Source organism: Diabrotica undecimpunctata, chromosome 5 (assembly GCF_040954645.1).
Source record: "Diabrotica undecimpunctata isolate CICGRU chromosome 5, icDiaUnde3, whole genome shotgun sequence".
Lineage (NCBI taxonomy): Eukaryota > Metazoa > Arthropoda > Insecta > Coleoptera > Chrysomelidae > Diabrotica > Diabrotica undecimpunctata.
Window position 1 is genome coordinate 13,377,799 of NC_092807.1, and position 18,327 is coordinate 13,396,125.

At 33.5% G+C, this 18,327-nt stretch overlaps 1 protein-coding gene across 1 annotated transcript in view; it reads right to left on the reverse strand.

The window, feature by feature from the left end:
- Positions 1-18,327, reverse strand: part of ssp3 (SCAPER domain-containing protein short spindle 3) — a 220,357-nt gene that overhangs the window by 24,127 nt on the left and 177,903 nt on the right. The window contains exon 18 of the mRNA XM_072531509.1: positions 13,712-13,906. Within this exon, the coding sequence (XP_072387610.1) occupies positions 13,712-13,906 (195 nt within the window). The remainder of the gene's footprint in view (positions 1-13,711; positions 13,907-18,327) is intronic.

The following is an 18,327-nucleotide window of genomic DNA, read 5'->3' on the forward strand; positions in this document are numbered from 1 at the left end:
GTCTTTTACTCCCCGAATATCTTAAAACACTGCGTTCCCAGACGTTCAGCAGTTTTTTTTTGATTTTTGTTCATAACCAATGTTTCGCTTTCGTATAAGACCGCGGATTGGATCACTGTTCGGTATAGCCTCAATTTTGCCTCTCTGGAGATGTTTTTGATGACAATGATTTTTCTATTTTTTTTTTCACTTTCTATTATTTTCAAAGGCTTCCGCCCTGGTCAATTTACTTATGATCGTGTTTTAAAAAATTGACAAAAAGTCATTTTTAGTTCTTTGCAGTTCTCGAAGTTACAGTTTGCTTTTCCCGTTTAGTTACGCCACTGGCAATCCTATAGACAAGCCATCGATGGACGTACATTAACCTAATAGGAATATTTTAGTTTTAATGTATATTATGATGTGTTTGTTGTTTGGTTCTTTTTGTATTTACGGCTTGGCAATAACTACGATTTAGGTCAATTTGATATATTGACTTATTTATTCTTGTTGTATTGTCGGTCATTTTTCCATTAGCTGGACATACGTTGCGGCCGATGAAATTTGTATTATGGAAGGTATTAGTTAAAAATGCATGAAAGTGTAAATATATGTACATTAGAATCTATAAATACGTGTAAAACGTTTTTAATATTAAAATATAGCGCATTATTTACGACTCTGAATAACACATTTAATAATTATTGGTAATGGAAGGAAATACAATCTGGGCAAATAAGAACGTCCAAAGCTCATACATTTATTCATAAGTTCATAAAGAACTGGTCAGACCACTGGTCAGAGATATAACAATGGTAAACGCTCCATTGTACTGTGTGGTAAACTCCATAGTACGTAATTATGGGAGAAACTTTGTCAATCAATCAATCAATCAGTTAATAACGTTTTACGCCGTCTTTTGATTTCCAGTCTCCATTTATCTCGGTTGTTCCAAAGGTTTTCTTCAACTCCCCTCTCCCTTAAGTCTTTATCTTCCACCTACCTTCTTCTGTCTTTATCTACCTTCTCTCCAACTTAATCTCGGTCTACCTTGCTTTATTCTTCCATGCGGTGTCCATTTCAATACTTTCTTTGGTATTCTGTGTTCATGCATTCTTTGGACGTGTCCATACCATCTTAGTTGATTTATTCTGATGTCCTCTGTTATATTGTGCTTAACACCCATACTTTCTCGTATTCTTTTGTTTCTAACTCTGTCTAATCTTGATTTTCCAGACGCTCTTCTCCAGAAGTCCATTTCTATTGCTTCTAATGCTTTTAAGTTTTTTCCTTTCAGTGGCCATACCTCACTTCCATTTGTAACAATGCTGTTATAGATTTTGTGTTTGTTTTCTTTGGATATTATTCTGTCCCACAGTACACTGTTTAATTGCCTAATGGCGTGTCTTCCCTGGTTATTTCTATGTTTAATTTCTTCGTCTAATTTGCCATCGTTGGTTATTTGCATGCTTAAATATTTGTATTTTTAACAGTTATTTATTTCTCGCTGTATTTTTTCCAAGATTAGATTTTGTTGAATTCTCCCAATACACATTGTCATACTTCTTCTTTCCCAACCAAAGAAAAAAATAAATAAAAAGATCCATCGGAATAAAATTTTAAGATATCATTATGAACAAATTGTATATAGTAATTATAAGATAAGATTTAGTGTAGATAAGAATAGAAATTTGTTTGGCAAACGACCTTTTCCGTTTCCAACATAAATTATCAAAAAACCCCTTTGTGTAGAATTAGAAGACATTTTACCTGTAAGTTAATCGTGTCATTGTTTGTGTATTAAATGACCATATTCTAATCTTTGGAAACAGGTATAGATTGTGTATTAACAGACTGAGGACAAAAAAGTCAATTTTTATTTATTCTTTCTCTGAAACCCAAATGATACACAGAATTTTTAGAACAAACATTAACAGTAGTAAACAAGATTTGAGCTTTTGATTGGATAGTCGTTTTTGAATGGTAATGGGGTTAGCCTGATTAGGAGACGGGGAGAGGCAGTTGTAATTTGGCCATCGAAGGAAACAGTCGTTTGTTGGAAGATAGGGTGTGGTTCGTGAGTTTGGATACCGGCATTGTGAAAAGAAGTGAATAGTTTTGCAGAAGGAGATAACAAGTAGATTAAAAGAGGTCCTTGTATTGGAAGATAGGGTGTGGTTCGTGAGTTTGGATACCGGCATTGTGAAAAGAAGTGAATAGTTTTGCAGAAGAAGATAACAAGTAGATTAAAAGAGGTCCTTGTATCTACCGTGGGCATTTTGTGAAGTATATGTGAAAGTAGTTTTACGGCATCAAGTTGACAAAAGGAGGTCCTTGTGTCATAAATAAGTAGCTGAGTTTTTGGAGAAGTGAATCAGGTGTTTTTGTGTAGTCTGCAGGAGGTTTGCAGAGACGTTAGGAAGGAGCCGAGGTGCCAAAGAGGAGAGATCACATCGTTGAGGAGACTGGACTTTTCTGGGTATGTGCCAACATACAATTAAATAAGAAAAAAAAAGCTGTAAGTGTTTTGTACAATTGAAATTGGTATCTGTGAAGGATCTGTGTTGACATCATGGTCATTATCATTCAAATTTAAAGAATTGAGTTTTTTTTGACTAATCAAAAGTTACAGTTTTGTTGTTTTTTGTTTCAAGTAAAGGAAAGTTTAAGTAAAATTGGTTTTCACTTATTATAAATTAATGTAGATTTAAAATCTTATTATTATAAAAATTTCGTTTATTTTCTTGTATGCTGATTGATAAGATAACGGCAGAATTTGTTTAAAATTTTATTCTTTTTCATATAAAATAAAGAATGCTTACATTTTTGTAATATACTATTTTCTTTTATTATTATCCTTCTTCTCTATCTCGATAAAGGACAACTAGAAAATCTTTGAATCCATCGAACACAGGTAATATAAGGAGTCTTATTTTACATTTGATAACAACTAAGTTATAATTCTTTTATTGGCTTAATTTATCAAAAACACAGTCAAAATAAACAATCATAACAACATATATTCAGTTTTCTTGATATTTACTCCAGCAATCCTCCATACTAGCCTCCATAGTTCGTATTCTTCGATAAGTTTCCGGGTCAGAAACTAAAAAGTAAATTACAGTAAAAAAATCTACAAGGTATCATGGAAATCGCCAGACAATCGCACTTACAATCAAATTGACCACATCGAAATAAGTAAGAAGTGGAGAATATCTCTCTTAGATGTCAGATCAATTAGAAGCACAGATGCGGTCAGTGATCATTATCTGATGATGCCCGAAATTAGGTTCAAGATAGCTAGGAATGAGATAGAACCGAACAGACTTATACGAAAAAAGTTCAACGTTGAGAAAATATCAAAGAAAGAGACGAAAATAGAATTCGTACGAGAACTACAATCAAAATAGACGAAGGGCAGGACAAAAATAGGGATGTTCACAAATTTTTAAATATAGTTAAATTCAATTAAATTCAATAGATTATAAAATATATAAAAATATAGTAAACATGAAATTGTTTAAAAATATATATTTTTTAAGATAAATCAATTCTTAATTTTAATTTTGATGGAGGCTAGAAAAACGGCTCCTCGCAGCGAGGCTACGGTGTGTGACGTCAGCAGTCGTATCGACAACTTGTTCTGTATATGTAATTACGAAGTGTAACCCGTTTTTTAAGTATTTATACAGTGATAAAGAAGCCAAATAAGTGGTGTTTACTACAAAGAGAGGGAAAAACTAGAAAAGGCAGTTATTATGCAAGTTAGAAAAAAAATAAATGCAAATATCTGTACCTCGGAAGGAATCAACACTATGTTCATTTTTAAAACTTTACAGGAGAGCAGTTTTAAACTTTTTTTCACCAAAAAGTATTATTGCTGCAGCTATTTATTGAGATATCGAAACAATATTTTACTAGAACATTCTGTTTATTGTTATTTACATAATACATTTGTTATAATTAAAAACAAATTTGTTCCTGTGTTTTTTAACCCTTTTAACGGACATGGTGTTGTATCCATCTAATAAAGTTATTGTACTGTAAGAATTAGTATGGGGTATTCAATAACAACTACAATCCTATTTGACTTTTACTGACAAATTTATTTAACCATACAATTTACCTTTACAAATACAAATATGTATGTAAAAATGGCATTTTAGGTACAAACCAGTAACCACTCAGTCATCCTCAAGTAAGTCTCCTTCTGGATAGTCACTATTAGTATTACTAGTAGGTATGCTTAAAGTTTTGATAAAAATCATGGCAAAATGTAGGAACATTTGACAGTAATGCCAATAGATCGTTATACTTTTGTTGTGATATACGTATTGGACTTTGTGATAACAGTTGCAAATCTTTTGGCAATGTAAGGTGTCGCCTTCGAAACCTAACAAGGTCAATCTTCTGGTTTTCGTCATGAAAATTACTTTTTAAAAACAGAGTTCCAATGCTGTTTTGTTTAACTTGCAGTTAAACACAGTTTGACAGAAGAACTTGTTGTTTGTTAATGTCTCTTTTCTATTAATCAAAGGCGGATTTTAAGATGTTTTGACATCATACAAAGACCTTAAATTTTTGAATTCTTCTAGTTCCATAGTATGTAGGGTATATTTCATTGAGTTTTGTCTGACTAACTGCTGCCAGTCCCAGGGCGTGTAAATAGAAATGTTAAGTTTTTTCTCTTTCGCTCTATCAGCGCATGGGCAGTGTCCGCCTCCATGTGGGTATTACTCTTTAGTAGAAACTTCTGGATGATAATTTTTACTTTCTTAAACAAGTATTTATGCTAACATTTTTATTCTGGCCGTAACATTTGTAAACGGTATGATTTCTTCTATGTTACTGTCAGGAATGACGGTATCTGCCCATTTTAGTAATGCAGATCTTATTTCATTTCCACTACGAATAGTTTATCAGAACTTTTGTCTATATCAGACTGATCTTCGTTATCAAAACTCAAGGCATCTCTAATAACTTCATTTAAAACATCGTTGCTTGGTGTATTATTTGATTCTGAAATTAAACAAGGCGTATAATATTGGTTGTAAAAGATTTAATAATATTGCTAGTCTAAGGTTGGTATCAAATCACTACATTACCCTTTTGAGGTTATGCTTTTAATAATTTAAAAATAATGAGCAAAAAGGTAGCTTACCTGTAAATGCAGTAGAAGAATTCGCAGAACTTTTTAGTAGGTACTTCAAGAATCTTTCTCCTACGAGAATTATGGTTCATTGTTCTTATTATTAGTAACAAACCACTGTAAACACACCATAAATGGCAAAAGTATTATTATTAGATCACTAACAGTCTACCTCTCATCATAGAGATATGCGCGGCGGTAATTCACATGCGTAGAGGGACAAAACATTAAGTCCACAAGTAAAAATGGACTAGGTGTTCTTTTAAAGGTCACTTTCTTTATCAAATGGTTTAGGACCTAGTGCTCTATTCCTTTAAATAAAGTTATAAAAGTTAATTATTAGTCTGTAAAAGTGTCAAAATTGAAAAAATGGACATAATGTTGTATCACTCCGAGGTACAGATATAAAAACCTGTGGTTTGACAATTTTATGTGAATATGGTGTTAAATTGTTTGGAACTGTAATAAAAATATTCTCAGAATTGTTTTTAGATGTATTTAGACACCCAGGAACAAAACACCACTTATTTGGCTTCATTATCAGTGATTAAATACTTAAAGAACTGCTCATACTTCGTAAATACGTATACAAAACAAGTTGTCGATACGACTGCTGACGTCACACACCATAGCCTCGCTGCGAGGAGCTGTTTTTCTAGCCTCCATCATAATTGAAATTAAGAATTGATTTATCTTAAGAAATATATATTTTTAAACAATTTTATGTTTGCTATGTTTTTATATATGTTATAACCTATTGAATTTAACAATATTTAAAAATTAGTGAACATCCCTATTGAGAAACGATTAGTAATCCATTCACTTGCTTGTGAAAGCAAGTAAAAACATTTTGGACCTAAAGAAATACGTAAAGAAAGAGTGGATCAAAGAAAAACATGTAAAAAAATAGAATGTCGCACAACACAATAACCTAGAACTACTAAATTCCAGAAAAGAAACGTGGGTCGCCCATGAACATCAAAACATGGGACAAATATATAATATCACTAAACATAATCTCTAAAAACGTAAACTCTAATAGAGGAATTTACTGGGGATTAACAAATAGTAACTCCAAGTAAACAAATTACAAGAAAAAGCCAAGAAGGTTGGTCGAGAAACTGGAGGTTTTTACTGCACATGTATGCGCATATTTCATCTAAGTTGATCGCTTATGAATCCGCTCCCTAATGATAAAATTCATTTCTGCCTGGTGGTTCACTTATTCTTCACTTACACATTTCCGTTATTTATTATTTATTGGATCTTCTACGATATTAATTTATTTTTTGTTTCGTACATCTACAACGCTTGAAATATGATTACCCTATGTTATACCTGTGAGACTTTTCCCGGATTTATTTTGAATAAAAAGCCAACAGGAAATAATGCAATCAATTGTTAATTTGGCGAGCGTCGTTCGACGTTGCGACGTTAACCGCGGGGCGTCTGTAGTGTCACGTGTCGTTTCCGGTGAGCGCGCAAAGCATGCGACCGGAAGTGAAATCAAACGGCCCGCAGGATTAGTGGACAGGTGATAGAAGCTACATACTCATTGTAGATAGTGGTGATACGTAAAAACTATGATAAAATCAATCAGCAGAAATTTATTTACAAACTTATTTATATAAACTAAATAAAACTGTTTTCATTTTTACTCGATTTTGTAGTTCTTACACAACTATGTTGTTCTACTTTAATCAATTACTTAACTCTATGGGATTCTTCTTTCAGAGATTTAGTCTACTGGCAGTCCAAGTGTTGATATAATGTATTGACTGTAGCTGCTGAAAAATAGGAAAACCGTATTGGGCGTCGCATTACGCTGCGGAAAGATGTTATTCCTACCACGGCTTCAGTGATGGATGCTGGACCGTGTCATCTTTTTTTATTTCTACTCACTATCACTATTTCTTATAGGCACTCTTGAAACAGGGTTTCTCACTACCTAGAATCATGTCTTCGGAAGTTTGGGTTCGTAAATAGGTTGGCAGATAGGTAGAAGTTTTGGATCTGTGAATAGTTCATCGATCTTCATCACTCACATATTCCCCAATATACCTTAAGTTGTGAGGTATACGGAAAATCAATACAGAAACGTAACTTGTTCCTCGTGGCTGATAGTAAGTAGGAGGAAAGTCAAGTCTGTGAATGTGGGGATTATTGATTGTGACGTACATTCGTTGCTCTTACCCACCAATAACTAGGAAGAAACAACTATCTGTGAAGAAGTGGATTAATATTGTCCACTGTCACCAATAAATGAATACGAAAGAAAACGTGTAAAAAGGAAAATATTAAGAAGAAAAAGTTCAGGTCGGGAGATGTAGTCATGATGCTCATGGGAGGGGGGGGGGCGTGTTCGAACAAACGCTCAGATATATCAATTGGTATTTTTAGTTGCGCATATTTTGCAATACAACCCACACTAGTTTATCTTCAACTTCACAACTTCAACATCATAAAATTCTCGAGCCACGTCAAAAAGAATCTTTAATATTGTTCTGAAGCTAAAAAGAAAAGTAATTACGTCAAAAGGAAAGTAAATAAGTTTCAGTGTATCTCGTGACTCAGATGTCTCCAATCTATGCAGAACTCCCGTAGATAATCACTTCCATTCACACTATTTCTTTGACATCAATTAAATTCACTTTTTCAAAAAATCACAACTTCTAAACTTTGACCAATTGCGTTCTTCAAATATTTATTCTAAAGGAATCTCCTTTCTTGTTCATTTATTTTTGTTTTTTCTCTTCTCTCCTCCCAAAATAATTAATAATATTATTTTCAGCATTTTAACTTTGTATCGTGACCTGAAGATGCTTTGCATATTATAGAAAGCGAAACCGGTCGTCCGATTAGTTAAATTAAATTGATTGTGAGTAAGTCTAACTTATTATTTCTTTTACCTTTTTAAAGTTATAGACGTTCAATCGATGTAGGTATTGTCTTATCTACCTACTGAAACGTAGACAAAAGATACGATTATTAAATCTAGATACCTTTCTAGAAAACTTTTAAACCACACAGACAAAGTTCTATTATCCTACACACAGCACATTGGTCCTTTTTTTGTCTGAATCGCTGATTATTACACTGTAAACTTCTTATCTAATTATACAGTAAACATTTAGATTTGCCCTGCAAATTTTAAATCTCTAATCTTCCAACACTAATAGCTTATGATAATCATGACATATATACAGCATATTTCAAGGGAACTTTATAACGCACACAAAGAAGAAGAAGTAAACAGAAAAAAAAAACAATAAGAGACTTTAAAATCTCTAAATAATACATCGCTGTAGATTACTTTCCGAATAGTTTTTCTGCTCTTTGTCGCATAAATATTGTACTTTTTAAATTGTGACAATACCGGACGTAATTTTAACCCTAAGTATGTACTTAAGTGCAATACAGGATAACTCCACTGTACAGGTTCTGCTACTTGTTCACATACACACATGCGACACGGGCAATAACTGACCCGTTATCGTACACGAAGATATCAGCGTGTTTGCATAATTGAAAATGTGGGATATGTAATTGTTTTAGATATGCACGGTGCTAATTATAAACTAGTAGTAGATATCTACCGTATCGGCAACGAGTGGTACTTGTTAGCAATCCTTTCCATTTTAATATAAACCATGAATAAAAAAATGTTAAGTGTAGGTAATCTTCCACAGAAACAATTTCTGTAATTAAGATTTATAGAGAACGGTATATTAGGTATCTAAAACGCATGAATGCACTGTCATTGTTGTGTAGTAGAGTCTATAAATCTGTAAATCTGAGATGAAATTGCGCAATCATGGACATTGTACAAACAGTGGTACAGCATCTCGTATTTTGATAAGTAATATACAACTCTTTGTAGAAATTGAAACTGTCTGCTTCAGCGATAGGTTGCGTTGTACAATAATTCTTCTTCTTCTGGTTCCTATCCGTTTCGGATGTTGGAAATCATATTGGCAATCATGACCTTGATATTCTCCTTCTACCGGGTCCTCGCTTACCTTTGACTTTACCTTGCAATATAGACTGCAGCAGGGAGTAACGTTTTCAAAGGTAAATTATATGGTTTAATTGATTTCGCTACAAAAACTATGAAAATATACTGATAGTTGGGGACATTAACATAAATATGGAAGTAAACACAGGGTATGTTTGTGAAATACGAAATTTCTTAACCATGTACGGCTTAAAACATTTCATAAAAGCGCACACAAGAGTTTCACTTACTTCAAGCTCTTACCTTGATAATATATTTACTAATATTAAAATAAGTAGTTTAAAAAATGTGTCGACAATTATAGAAAAAACTAAAAAAAAATAATGAAAAAAATATTACTTAGTGAAAAAAATTAAATCCAAAAATTGCACTCTGTTTGACGATATCCAATGTAATTCAACAAACATGACAGAGTTGTTTATGCAGTGGCGCACCGAGGGGGGGTTTTGGGGTTTTAAGACCCCCCCAGGACCCTATTCCGACACTGTTACTTACTCATTTTAAGGACTCAAAATGGAGGTAACATCATAAAAAAAATTTGGCGACCCCCCCCCCCCAGAGGCAAATTGTAGGTGCGCTACTGTGTTTATGAAATATACGTGTGAAGAATACTGCATTTGTTTTCCTTTAAAGAAATTGGTTTAATCGCAAACTTCGAAATTTAAGAAAACAATTCAACGATTGTAAAGCAACTTCAGGAAAACACATACTACTGACAATTGGATTACATAATTTCAAATGCGAAGGAAATACAACCAAGTTTATATAGGTCGTTTTTATGAAAACTATTTTACACCTACAGTCGGTTCACAATTTGTTGATAGCTCACTACAAGTTTAACCCTAATTAAAAAACTAAAATACAGAGAGGATAGGTAATACGATATAATAGTAAAAACCAACCTAAAACTGACGGTTTAAGACGTTTTCGACTAACCCACCTTATATCTGAAGGAATACAATACCTTATAATCCTATTACGGGGGTATTTTGAATGGTTAGAGATGAACAACCAGTGTCGTAGAGTAGTATATGATTGAAACATTTATTTGAACTAAATAAATATATTTTTTAAATTGTACTTATGTAAATTGTATTTTTTAATAAAACTTATTTATTTTATTCAAAAATAAAAAGTTTCTTGCCATTTGTAAAAAAAACATTTATTTAATTAAGGAAAAAGGCGCCAAATTTCGCCTGGCAAAATTTCCAATATGTTTTAAATGTATCCATTATTTTCGAATCCGGAGAAAACTAATAAATATTTTTGAAAAATTTAAACGCAGAATGAAAGATTACATTATTACTCAGGGCAGAAAGTCCCTGAAAACTTCTACAATGTTTATTTTAATATGTTATGTAACAGGGGTGAAAATAAAAGAGAAAATATAGTATAATTTTAATTGAAAATATTGCATGCAAAAGAAACTTTTTATTTATTCTAAAAAATATTTCATTCTGCCTTTAAATTTTTCAAAAATGCTGTTTAGTTTTCTCAGGATTTGAAAAAAAAAATGGATACATTTAAAACACATTGAACATTTTGACAGGCGACATTTTGCGCCTTTCCCCTTTAATACCTTACGATTACAACTATTATTACTTACCTTATATAATTACGATTAGAAAACTATTCAAATTCAAAATAAATAGAATCAACTTCGGAATCCGAGTCATCTTGAGGGTTAATAATTAGCGGTTGTGTCTCTACGGTCGCATCAATTATGTTATCAAGATCCCACATTTTTTGTTCTTCGTCTATTACATGCCCTACTGCATCTTTCCAGTTCTGTTCTGTAATATGTTGTAAAGACTCGTATAACAATTCACGTACAGCTTGTATTTTATATAACGTATTTTTTCTAGCATAACTTTTCATTTGTGCCCAAATGAGTTCAATTGGATTTATTTCGCAGTGGTAGGGTGGAAGTCTAAGGACTGTAATGTTTCGCCTTTCCGCCATTTTGTCAACTACGTATTCCTTGAACTTAGATTTGTGTTGCCGGGTAATTTTTAGAAGTTCTGCTTTTACCATTCCATCTTCGTAAGGCAGATACTTATTCCCCAGCCAGTCAAGAATATCCTGTTTCTTCCACCCAGTCGTTGGAAGTCTTTCTACTAGTCGTGAATGATAAGGTGCATTATCTAATACTATAATTGAATTTGGTGGTATGTGTTCAATCATCTGCTCAAAATACTCTTCGAAAACATCAGCTGTCATCTCCTCGTGATAGTCTTTTGTGCTTTTGGACTGAAATTCCAACAAACCATGCTTAACAAATCCTTTTTCACTGCCAATGTGAGAAATTATTAATCTACTGCCTTTACCAGAAGGTGGGGAGATACCAGTAGACCAACCTTCCATAAAGGCTTGCCTGGAGCTTAATATATTTTTATCTGACCAAATTTTTTTTAGAGTATGACCTGAGTTTACCCACGTTTCATCATGGTAGAAGATGGGCCTTCCTTCAGCCCGGAATTTTCGTATGGATCTTAGATAATTTCTTCTCCAACATATTATCTCCTCCCGGTCAATCAAAAGTGATTTTCGGTCTGATTTCTCCCACCGGAAATTTAATTCTTTTAAAACTTGCCACAATTTAGTTCGTCCGATATGAGGCAAATCCGGGTCGTCTCTAACTTCTTGTAAAATTTTGTTTAGGTTTGGTATTTCTTTTTTGAAAAAAAAAAATCCACAAATTTTCCTTAGAATACCATTTTTGGCAAATTCATCAATTTCAATAGGCTTTTTCCCTCTCTTTAAGTGTTCGATTGTGTTGGGTTAGCTATACCGTGTTTTTTTCTTTCTGATAGGAACCTATATATAGTTGACTCTCCTACGCCAGTCATGTTGGCACAACTTTCGACTATGTTGCGAACAGTGTTTGTGGGATTCTGAGAAACCAGAGCATCGTGAACATTCAGGACAATAGTCTTCTCTCTTGGCGAATAGACAGACTTACTGACTGTACGCAACAGTACCGGTGTAAAACTTGATGATGTTGATGATGAAGCCATCACAAACAATCCAACAAAACGAGCAGGAGCGAAAAGTACGTATATGTTCGTAGGTATATGGAATAAAAAATCACTCACGCACTGCATATAATTCGCAAAAGAAATATTCGAGACGCTAATTACTGCCGTAGACGCGGACACACCGACGAGCCGTAAATTACATGCGATCAAAAACGTACTAAACAAAAAAATTGTTTTCGTTCGTAATAACTTCACCCTTTTAAGTTAAGTTTCGAATATAAACTGAACAAACGAGGCACGTGGCCAAAGCATACCCATTATATTATTAAAAATCTGGGGAATTCCATCCTAATTATCTTGCAACGAATAGTACCTTCGGATATGAATTCCAGGTTTTCTAGTAAAGCGATTAAACGCGAAGATTAGTATTGAAATATCCAAAGAGATAAGGTATTCTTATTTACAAAATTGTTAATGGTTAAATTCTTATTTTTATTAATATAATATAATTACATAACATTAGCCGTGAAAGTTTTAATTGTTTTTTTGCTAAATATATTAGTATTAAAATATTATTAATATTATATATATATATATATATATATATATATATATAACAGTATTAAAAAATATTATATTATTATTTAATGAATAAACACCTCAGGAACGCCTATGGTTTACGACCGTTTTATGAGTTTGAGGCACATTTCGTGCTCTCAACAATTTATGAACGGAGAATAACTGAATTGTTTTTTTTATATGTTTATATTTCTATTTTTCACTGTATATGTTACGTGTTCTTGTATTATTTCTTAGTTATTTCCTATGTATACATAAGTGACTTATTTATATTGTGACATGACATGTAGTGTTTACTAATGTAAAAATGGTCAATAAACGTATCTATCTATTTATCTATCTATCGAATCGGGTTGAATCAAATATCGAATAGAATTGATTGAAAACGGAATAGACAGAATAGAATAGAATTGAATAAAATAAAATAAATTAAAGTAAATTAAAACCATCGCTCCTTGCTTAGACTATAAGAAAGCTATGCTTCCTCTCTTCGGCTACTCCCATAGTGTCACATCCCGTTTTTTTAGCTTGAGGTTGCTGGCCATGAGACGTCGTATCTATATGGACCCTAGGTAGCAACTGTTGCCCAGTTCTATTGCTTTCGTCCGCAACTATGTATTAGTTGCGGACAAATCTGACATAATTTTCACCACTATGATAAAAAAAACGCCATTGGTTCTATACAACAGATGGTCAGAATTGGTATAGTCTTAATGTTTATACAGGAATTTTAAGCGACACAAGGACAACAATCTTAGTTACTGGAACTTTATTTTTGATTACTCATAAACAATTTAACCTACTTTTGACATAAACACTTTCTTTCTCAACTTCCACATACAATACTTGCCCTGTTTTTAGTCCTTACTGTCATGAGTTTTATTTTACTGCTGTTTGTTTCAATGTTTCAAATCACAAATATCTCATTAACATGGTAACAAAAATGTTCGCGTCTAGTTGTCTCTAATCGGTTACGTTTGTAAACATTGGAAATAATAACATAATACTTACTTGGTTATCATTATTTTCCAAGGTAAAATACCCAGTTACTGTGATAACTTGGTGTAGCAGATCCTGGTACGCCAATTCCGTAACCGGATCTTCTTTTCCGTGATTTTTGGGTATAGTCGGAGAGGCGCAGCACCATATCAGATGGCTGGCGATGTGACGAAATTGAAGGGAGATACCCTCTGCTCCCAGCACTTCCTATAACAAAGAATATTTCACAGATTAATACAAATTGAAGAAAATACAATAAATATTAACGTACTGACGTGTTATATCAAATATGTTGGCTCACAAACATCTAATGTCAGTTTTTTGTGTTTATTTTTCCAATTTGAATGTTTGATCTGGTAACTAAGAAAAGGAATACAAATCTTCGGTCAAGAAAGCCAAAAAGGAAAGGCTAAAAATAATCGTAAATTATCGTCTTTAATAAAAGTCTTTTTTTTTAATTAGGTTCAGTATATCGAACAAACAAACGGTCAAGATAAAATTGAAAGTCCAAAAAGCAGTAATAGTTTTCCATATAGTATAGTAATAGTCTTTTTTTCTTTGGTAAACAAATCAAACTAAATTATTTATATTAGAACTATCACAAATGCACTACGAAAGCCATAAAACTTTTTTGTGCTGGATAGGCGTTTAATAGCTTGTCGTAGTTGATAATTCGAAGAGGGGAAGTTGGCATCTTCTTAGGATAGATTTCGGGGACTTCAAGATTTAATTAATTTATGATTCGTTTGCATCTTTCATAAAAGGGAATGTGAGCATCATATTATTCTAAGAGCGTTATTTTCAATGGTGTCTAAAACTTTTAGAGTTGTTGTTGAAGCAGACGAGTAAGCATGGCATCCATAATCGATCTTGAAACGGATCAGATTTTTATTTAATGTGAGTTCTACCTTCCGCTTCCTAGTTCGTACCAGAAAGACATTTCAAGAGGTTTAGTCTTTTTGACATATTGCTGAAATATATTTGATGTGCTCCTTCTAGGTTAGAGCTTGATTAAATATTAAACCTAGATATTTAATTGTTTTTACATATTTAAGTGTCTGACTCCCCAAGTTTTAAAGTAGGTATTTCCTGTGTCTGCTTTGGTCTCTTTGAGAATATGATGCAGCGAGTTTTAGACGAAGCAAATTAAAAACCACTCCTTTTAGACCATGCTATAAATTTATCGAGTTCATCTTGTAGGAATTCTTGTGGAAAGAGGAAGACCCAGATTAGAATGGCAACACGGCGTAAACAAGTCCATGAGCGAAAGAAATTTAACAACAAACGACTGCGAAGATAGGAAGAGATGGTGTTTAGGTATCGGACAACGTCGAAAGACGTTCTAAACCGATGTATATATATCTTGTAGGAATTTGGCCATACTCTCTGGAACGGGAGGGGTTCTCTGACATCGTCCAAGTGTAGCTGGATAAATATTTCGGCTGGGTACAAGTAATTAGATATAATTACTTCAGATTATTCCTTCGACTTTTGGTGTATTTCCATTAAGCGGTGGTTCTTTTTGTTGCATGGATTTAAATAAGCTGCTCTTACTCTGTAGAAATGTATTACAATTTTAAACAGTATATGTTTAAATAGTTCTTTTGATCATACAATTGCCATTTATTTACTTTGTGCTTTAGCATAAGAAATATTATAACTTACAGTAACTGATACGTGATCGAATCATTCACCGTTGTGGCTGCTTCGTTCGGCAGTTGAAACGTAAGCGAGGGTTTTTTGTGTGCAATCTTTCGCAGAGTCAAATTTTGGACAGCGCGGTGTTGCAGCGAGGGGAAAGAGGTAGGCGCGTTGTTTCAAGGTTGGACTAAGTCCGAACACTTTGTATATTGATTCCATTTAAGAAAATTATAAGATCATCCGCGTACTATCTTGCTTGAATGGGTTTATTCATTGATTTGATTATATCATTAATAGCTATAAGGAAAAGCGTCCGACTGATGAAGCCGAAGACTTGAGGTGTACCATTTTTTTTATATCTCACCTTTTACTATTACCTTGAAGTTTCTATTTAGGAGACAATTTTTAATAAAACCAAGTCTATTTTCTTGATAGCCCCATGATTCCAGTGTTGAAATTATCTTGTGATGCCAAGCCATATCTAAATGCTTTGTGCAAATCAAAATAAATTGCAATACATTTTTGGTTGTTGCAGAAGGCATTATTCATATGTGATTCTATATCTCCAGCTGATTCTCCTAGAGAAAGTAAATGGTAAGAGAGGACCGGGAAGAAGACGCATTTCCTGGCTTCAAAATTTACGAAAGTGGTATAACACGACTACCACTGAACTGTTCCGCGCTGCAATAAATAAAGTAAAGATAGCCGTGATGATCGCCAACATCCGGAACGGATAGGCACTTTAAGAAGAAGAAGAAGATTTTATATCTATTAAATTGTTGCTAGTTGATCTCGATGAAATCCAGGTTGTTCATTACTTAGTTGATTATTTTCTTCCAGCAAAATGACTGGTACATACTTTTCTTTTGGTACATACTGATGGTACAACTCTTTCTCTTTCATATGGTAGAACTCGTAGAATTACCGCATCTTCACTATTTTCTGACTTATGTTATTGCAAAAACATCCTTCTTCTTCTTCAGCCTTAAGTAATCCAACTTTGGACATAGGCCTCCCCACAAATCAATCCAATGGTGTCTATTTTGCGCCACTTGCTTCCAGTTGTGTCCTCCAATCTTCTTAATGTCATCAGCGCATCTCATTTGTGGTCTTCCTCTGCTTTTTTTCCTAACCATGGTCTCCATTGTTGTATTTCGTGGTTCCATCTTCTATCCTCCAGTCGGGCATTGTGTCCTGCAAAGCTCCATTTTAATTTGGCAGAATGTTCTCCTGCGTCTTTTACTTTGGTTTTGCTTCTAATCCATTTGTTCGTTTTTTTGTCTATAAGTCTCACCCCGAGCATTGATCTTTCCATCGCTCTTTGTGCCTTTACTATTTTATCCATATTAGACTTGGTGAGTGTCCACATCTGTGAACCATACGTAGGGAGGATAAACAGATCGTAAATTCTGATTTTCAAATATTGTTCTATTTTAGTGATTTTGGTTGGCTTCTGGTAATTTTGGCAGTTTGATTTTCTTTGTTAACTTTCATTATCTGTCCCAGATAGATGTATTCTCTTACTGTTTCTAAATTTATGTCGTTCAACGTTATCTCTCTAATGTTCGGTGTATTTGTCATTATTTTTGTTTTTTCCAAGTTCATCTTAAGACCTACTTTTTCCGAAGCTTGAAATAGTTGCGTCATCATGGTCTGTAGTACTTAAAGATATAACTTTGGACGCAATATCAAAGACGCAAGTTGTTTTTTAAAAGATTAATAAATAATTGAGCTTGTTTATCAATTTTATTAGATTACAGACAAATAACTCTCCTATATATGTTACAGCAATGACAAAAATGACTAAAACGTGGTTTAAGTGATCTAATGTTCTTTTAATTTGTGTTTTAAAGAAAGCAAAATGGCTCTACATGATGCTATAACTGCTTTGTACTGTTATAGAAGACAACGAAAAAAAATTCTAACAAATATTTATTTTTCCTGCATTTAAACATGGTTGAAAACTTTTAAATGTATAAGCTAAAAGCAAAAGTCCGTCTCATGCTCAAGCAAAACACGGAAATCAGTTTATTCAGATCGCAGCCAATCCCAAATGTGGACACGAGGGCCAGGCAGAAGCCAAGACAGCCCTCTGGGGGATAGTCGCGTGCCTCGCAGAGTATCTACCGGGTGTTGTCATCCCTCGGGAGCTAGAAACGAAAACTAACAAACCGGCTGAGTAGAGGAAATAAGTTAGTGTGGTGGCCACAACGAACGAAAGTTGATTTTCGAGCGAAATGTGTGTCACGTGGACGGGCTTTCAGTAATTTAATTTTGGAACTTTCGGTTTGATGGATTGCCGGAAATAAGGTTAGTTGGGATTTGGGATCGATTGCAAAATGTGAGACTCCACAAAAGGTAAATAACCGATGGAAAATTAGTCGCAAAAAGCTTTTATTGAAATATACACATACATTTTGTGAGAACCAAACACGAAATCCGTAATACCTGAAAGAATAATGGTACATTTAGGAGGAGAGTCACAGTCTCTGGGTTTTCAAGCAAAAAATTTTAAATTTTCAAAAAAAAACATATTTATTTTTCTTCCGATGTCGCGTGTATACTTACAAATGAACTTTTTTGGAATTTTCCCTTCACTCTAAGTACACTTAATCTATCTTTATTCGGCAATTGACACTTTAAATTGCTTATGTATTAAAAGGCCTGTACCTAGCATTTTATTCTTTCTTCCGGCATTAAAGAATAAGTAATCTTCTACTTCCTGACAATATTGCCCTAATTGCTCCGTTCCTTGTAATCTGAAAGTTATATTTTCTAAGTTTATTTGTTTCAATTTTCCTTCTTTGTAGCTTCCTCTTATATTCCATGTTGTCATTTGTATTACTTCATTTGATTTTATTGTTTTCTTTTTTATTTTGTCTTTTCCCTTTTGTGTCCTTTTTCTTTACCGCGTCGTCTTTGTAACATTGTCCTGTATGTTCTAATTTATTAATTTTTCGAGACGCTATAATTTACTTTTTCTCTTT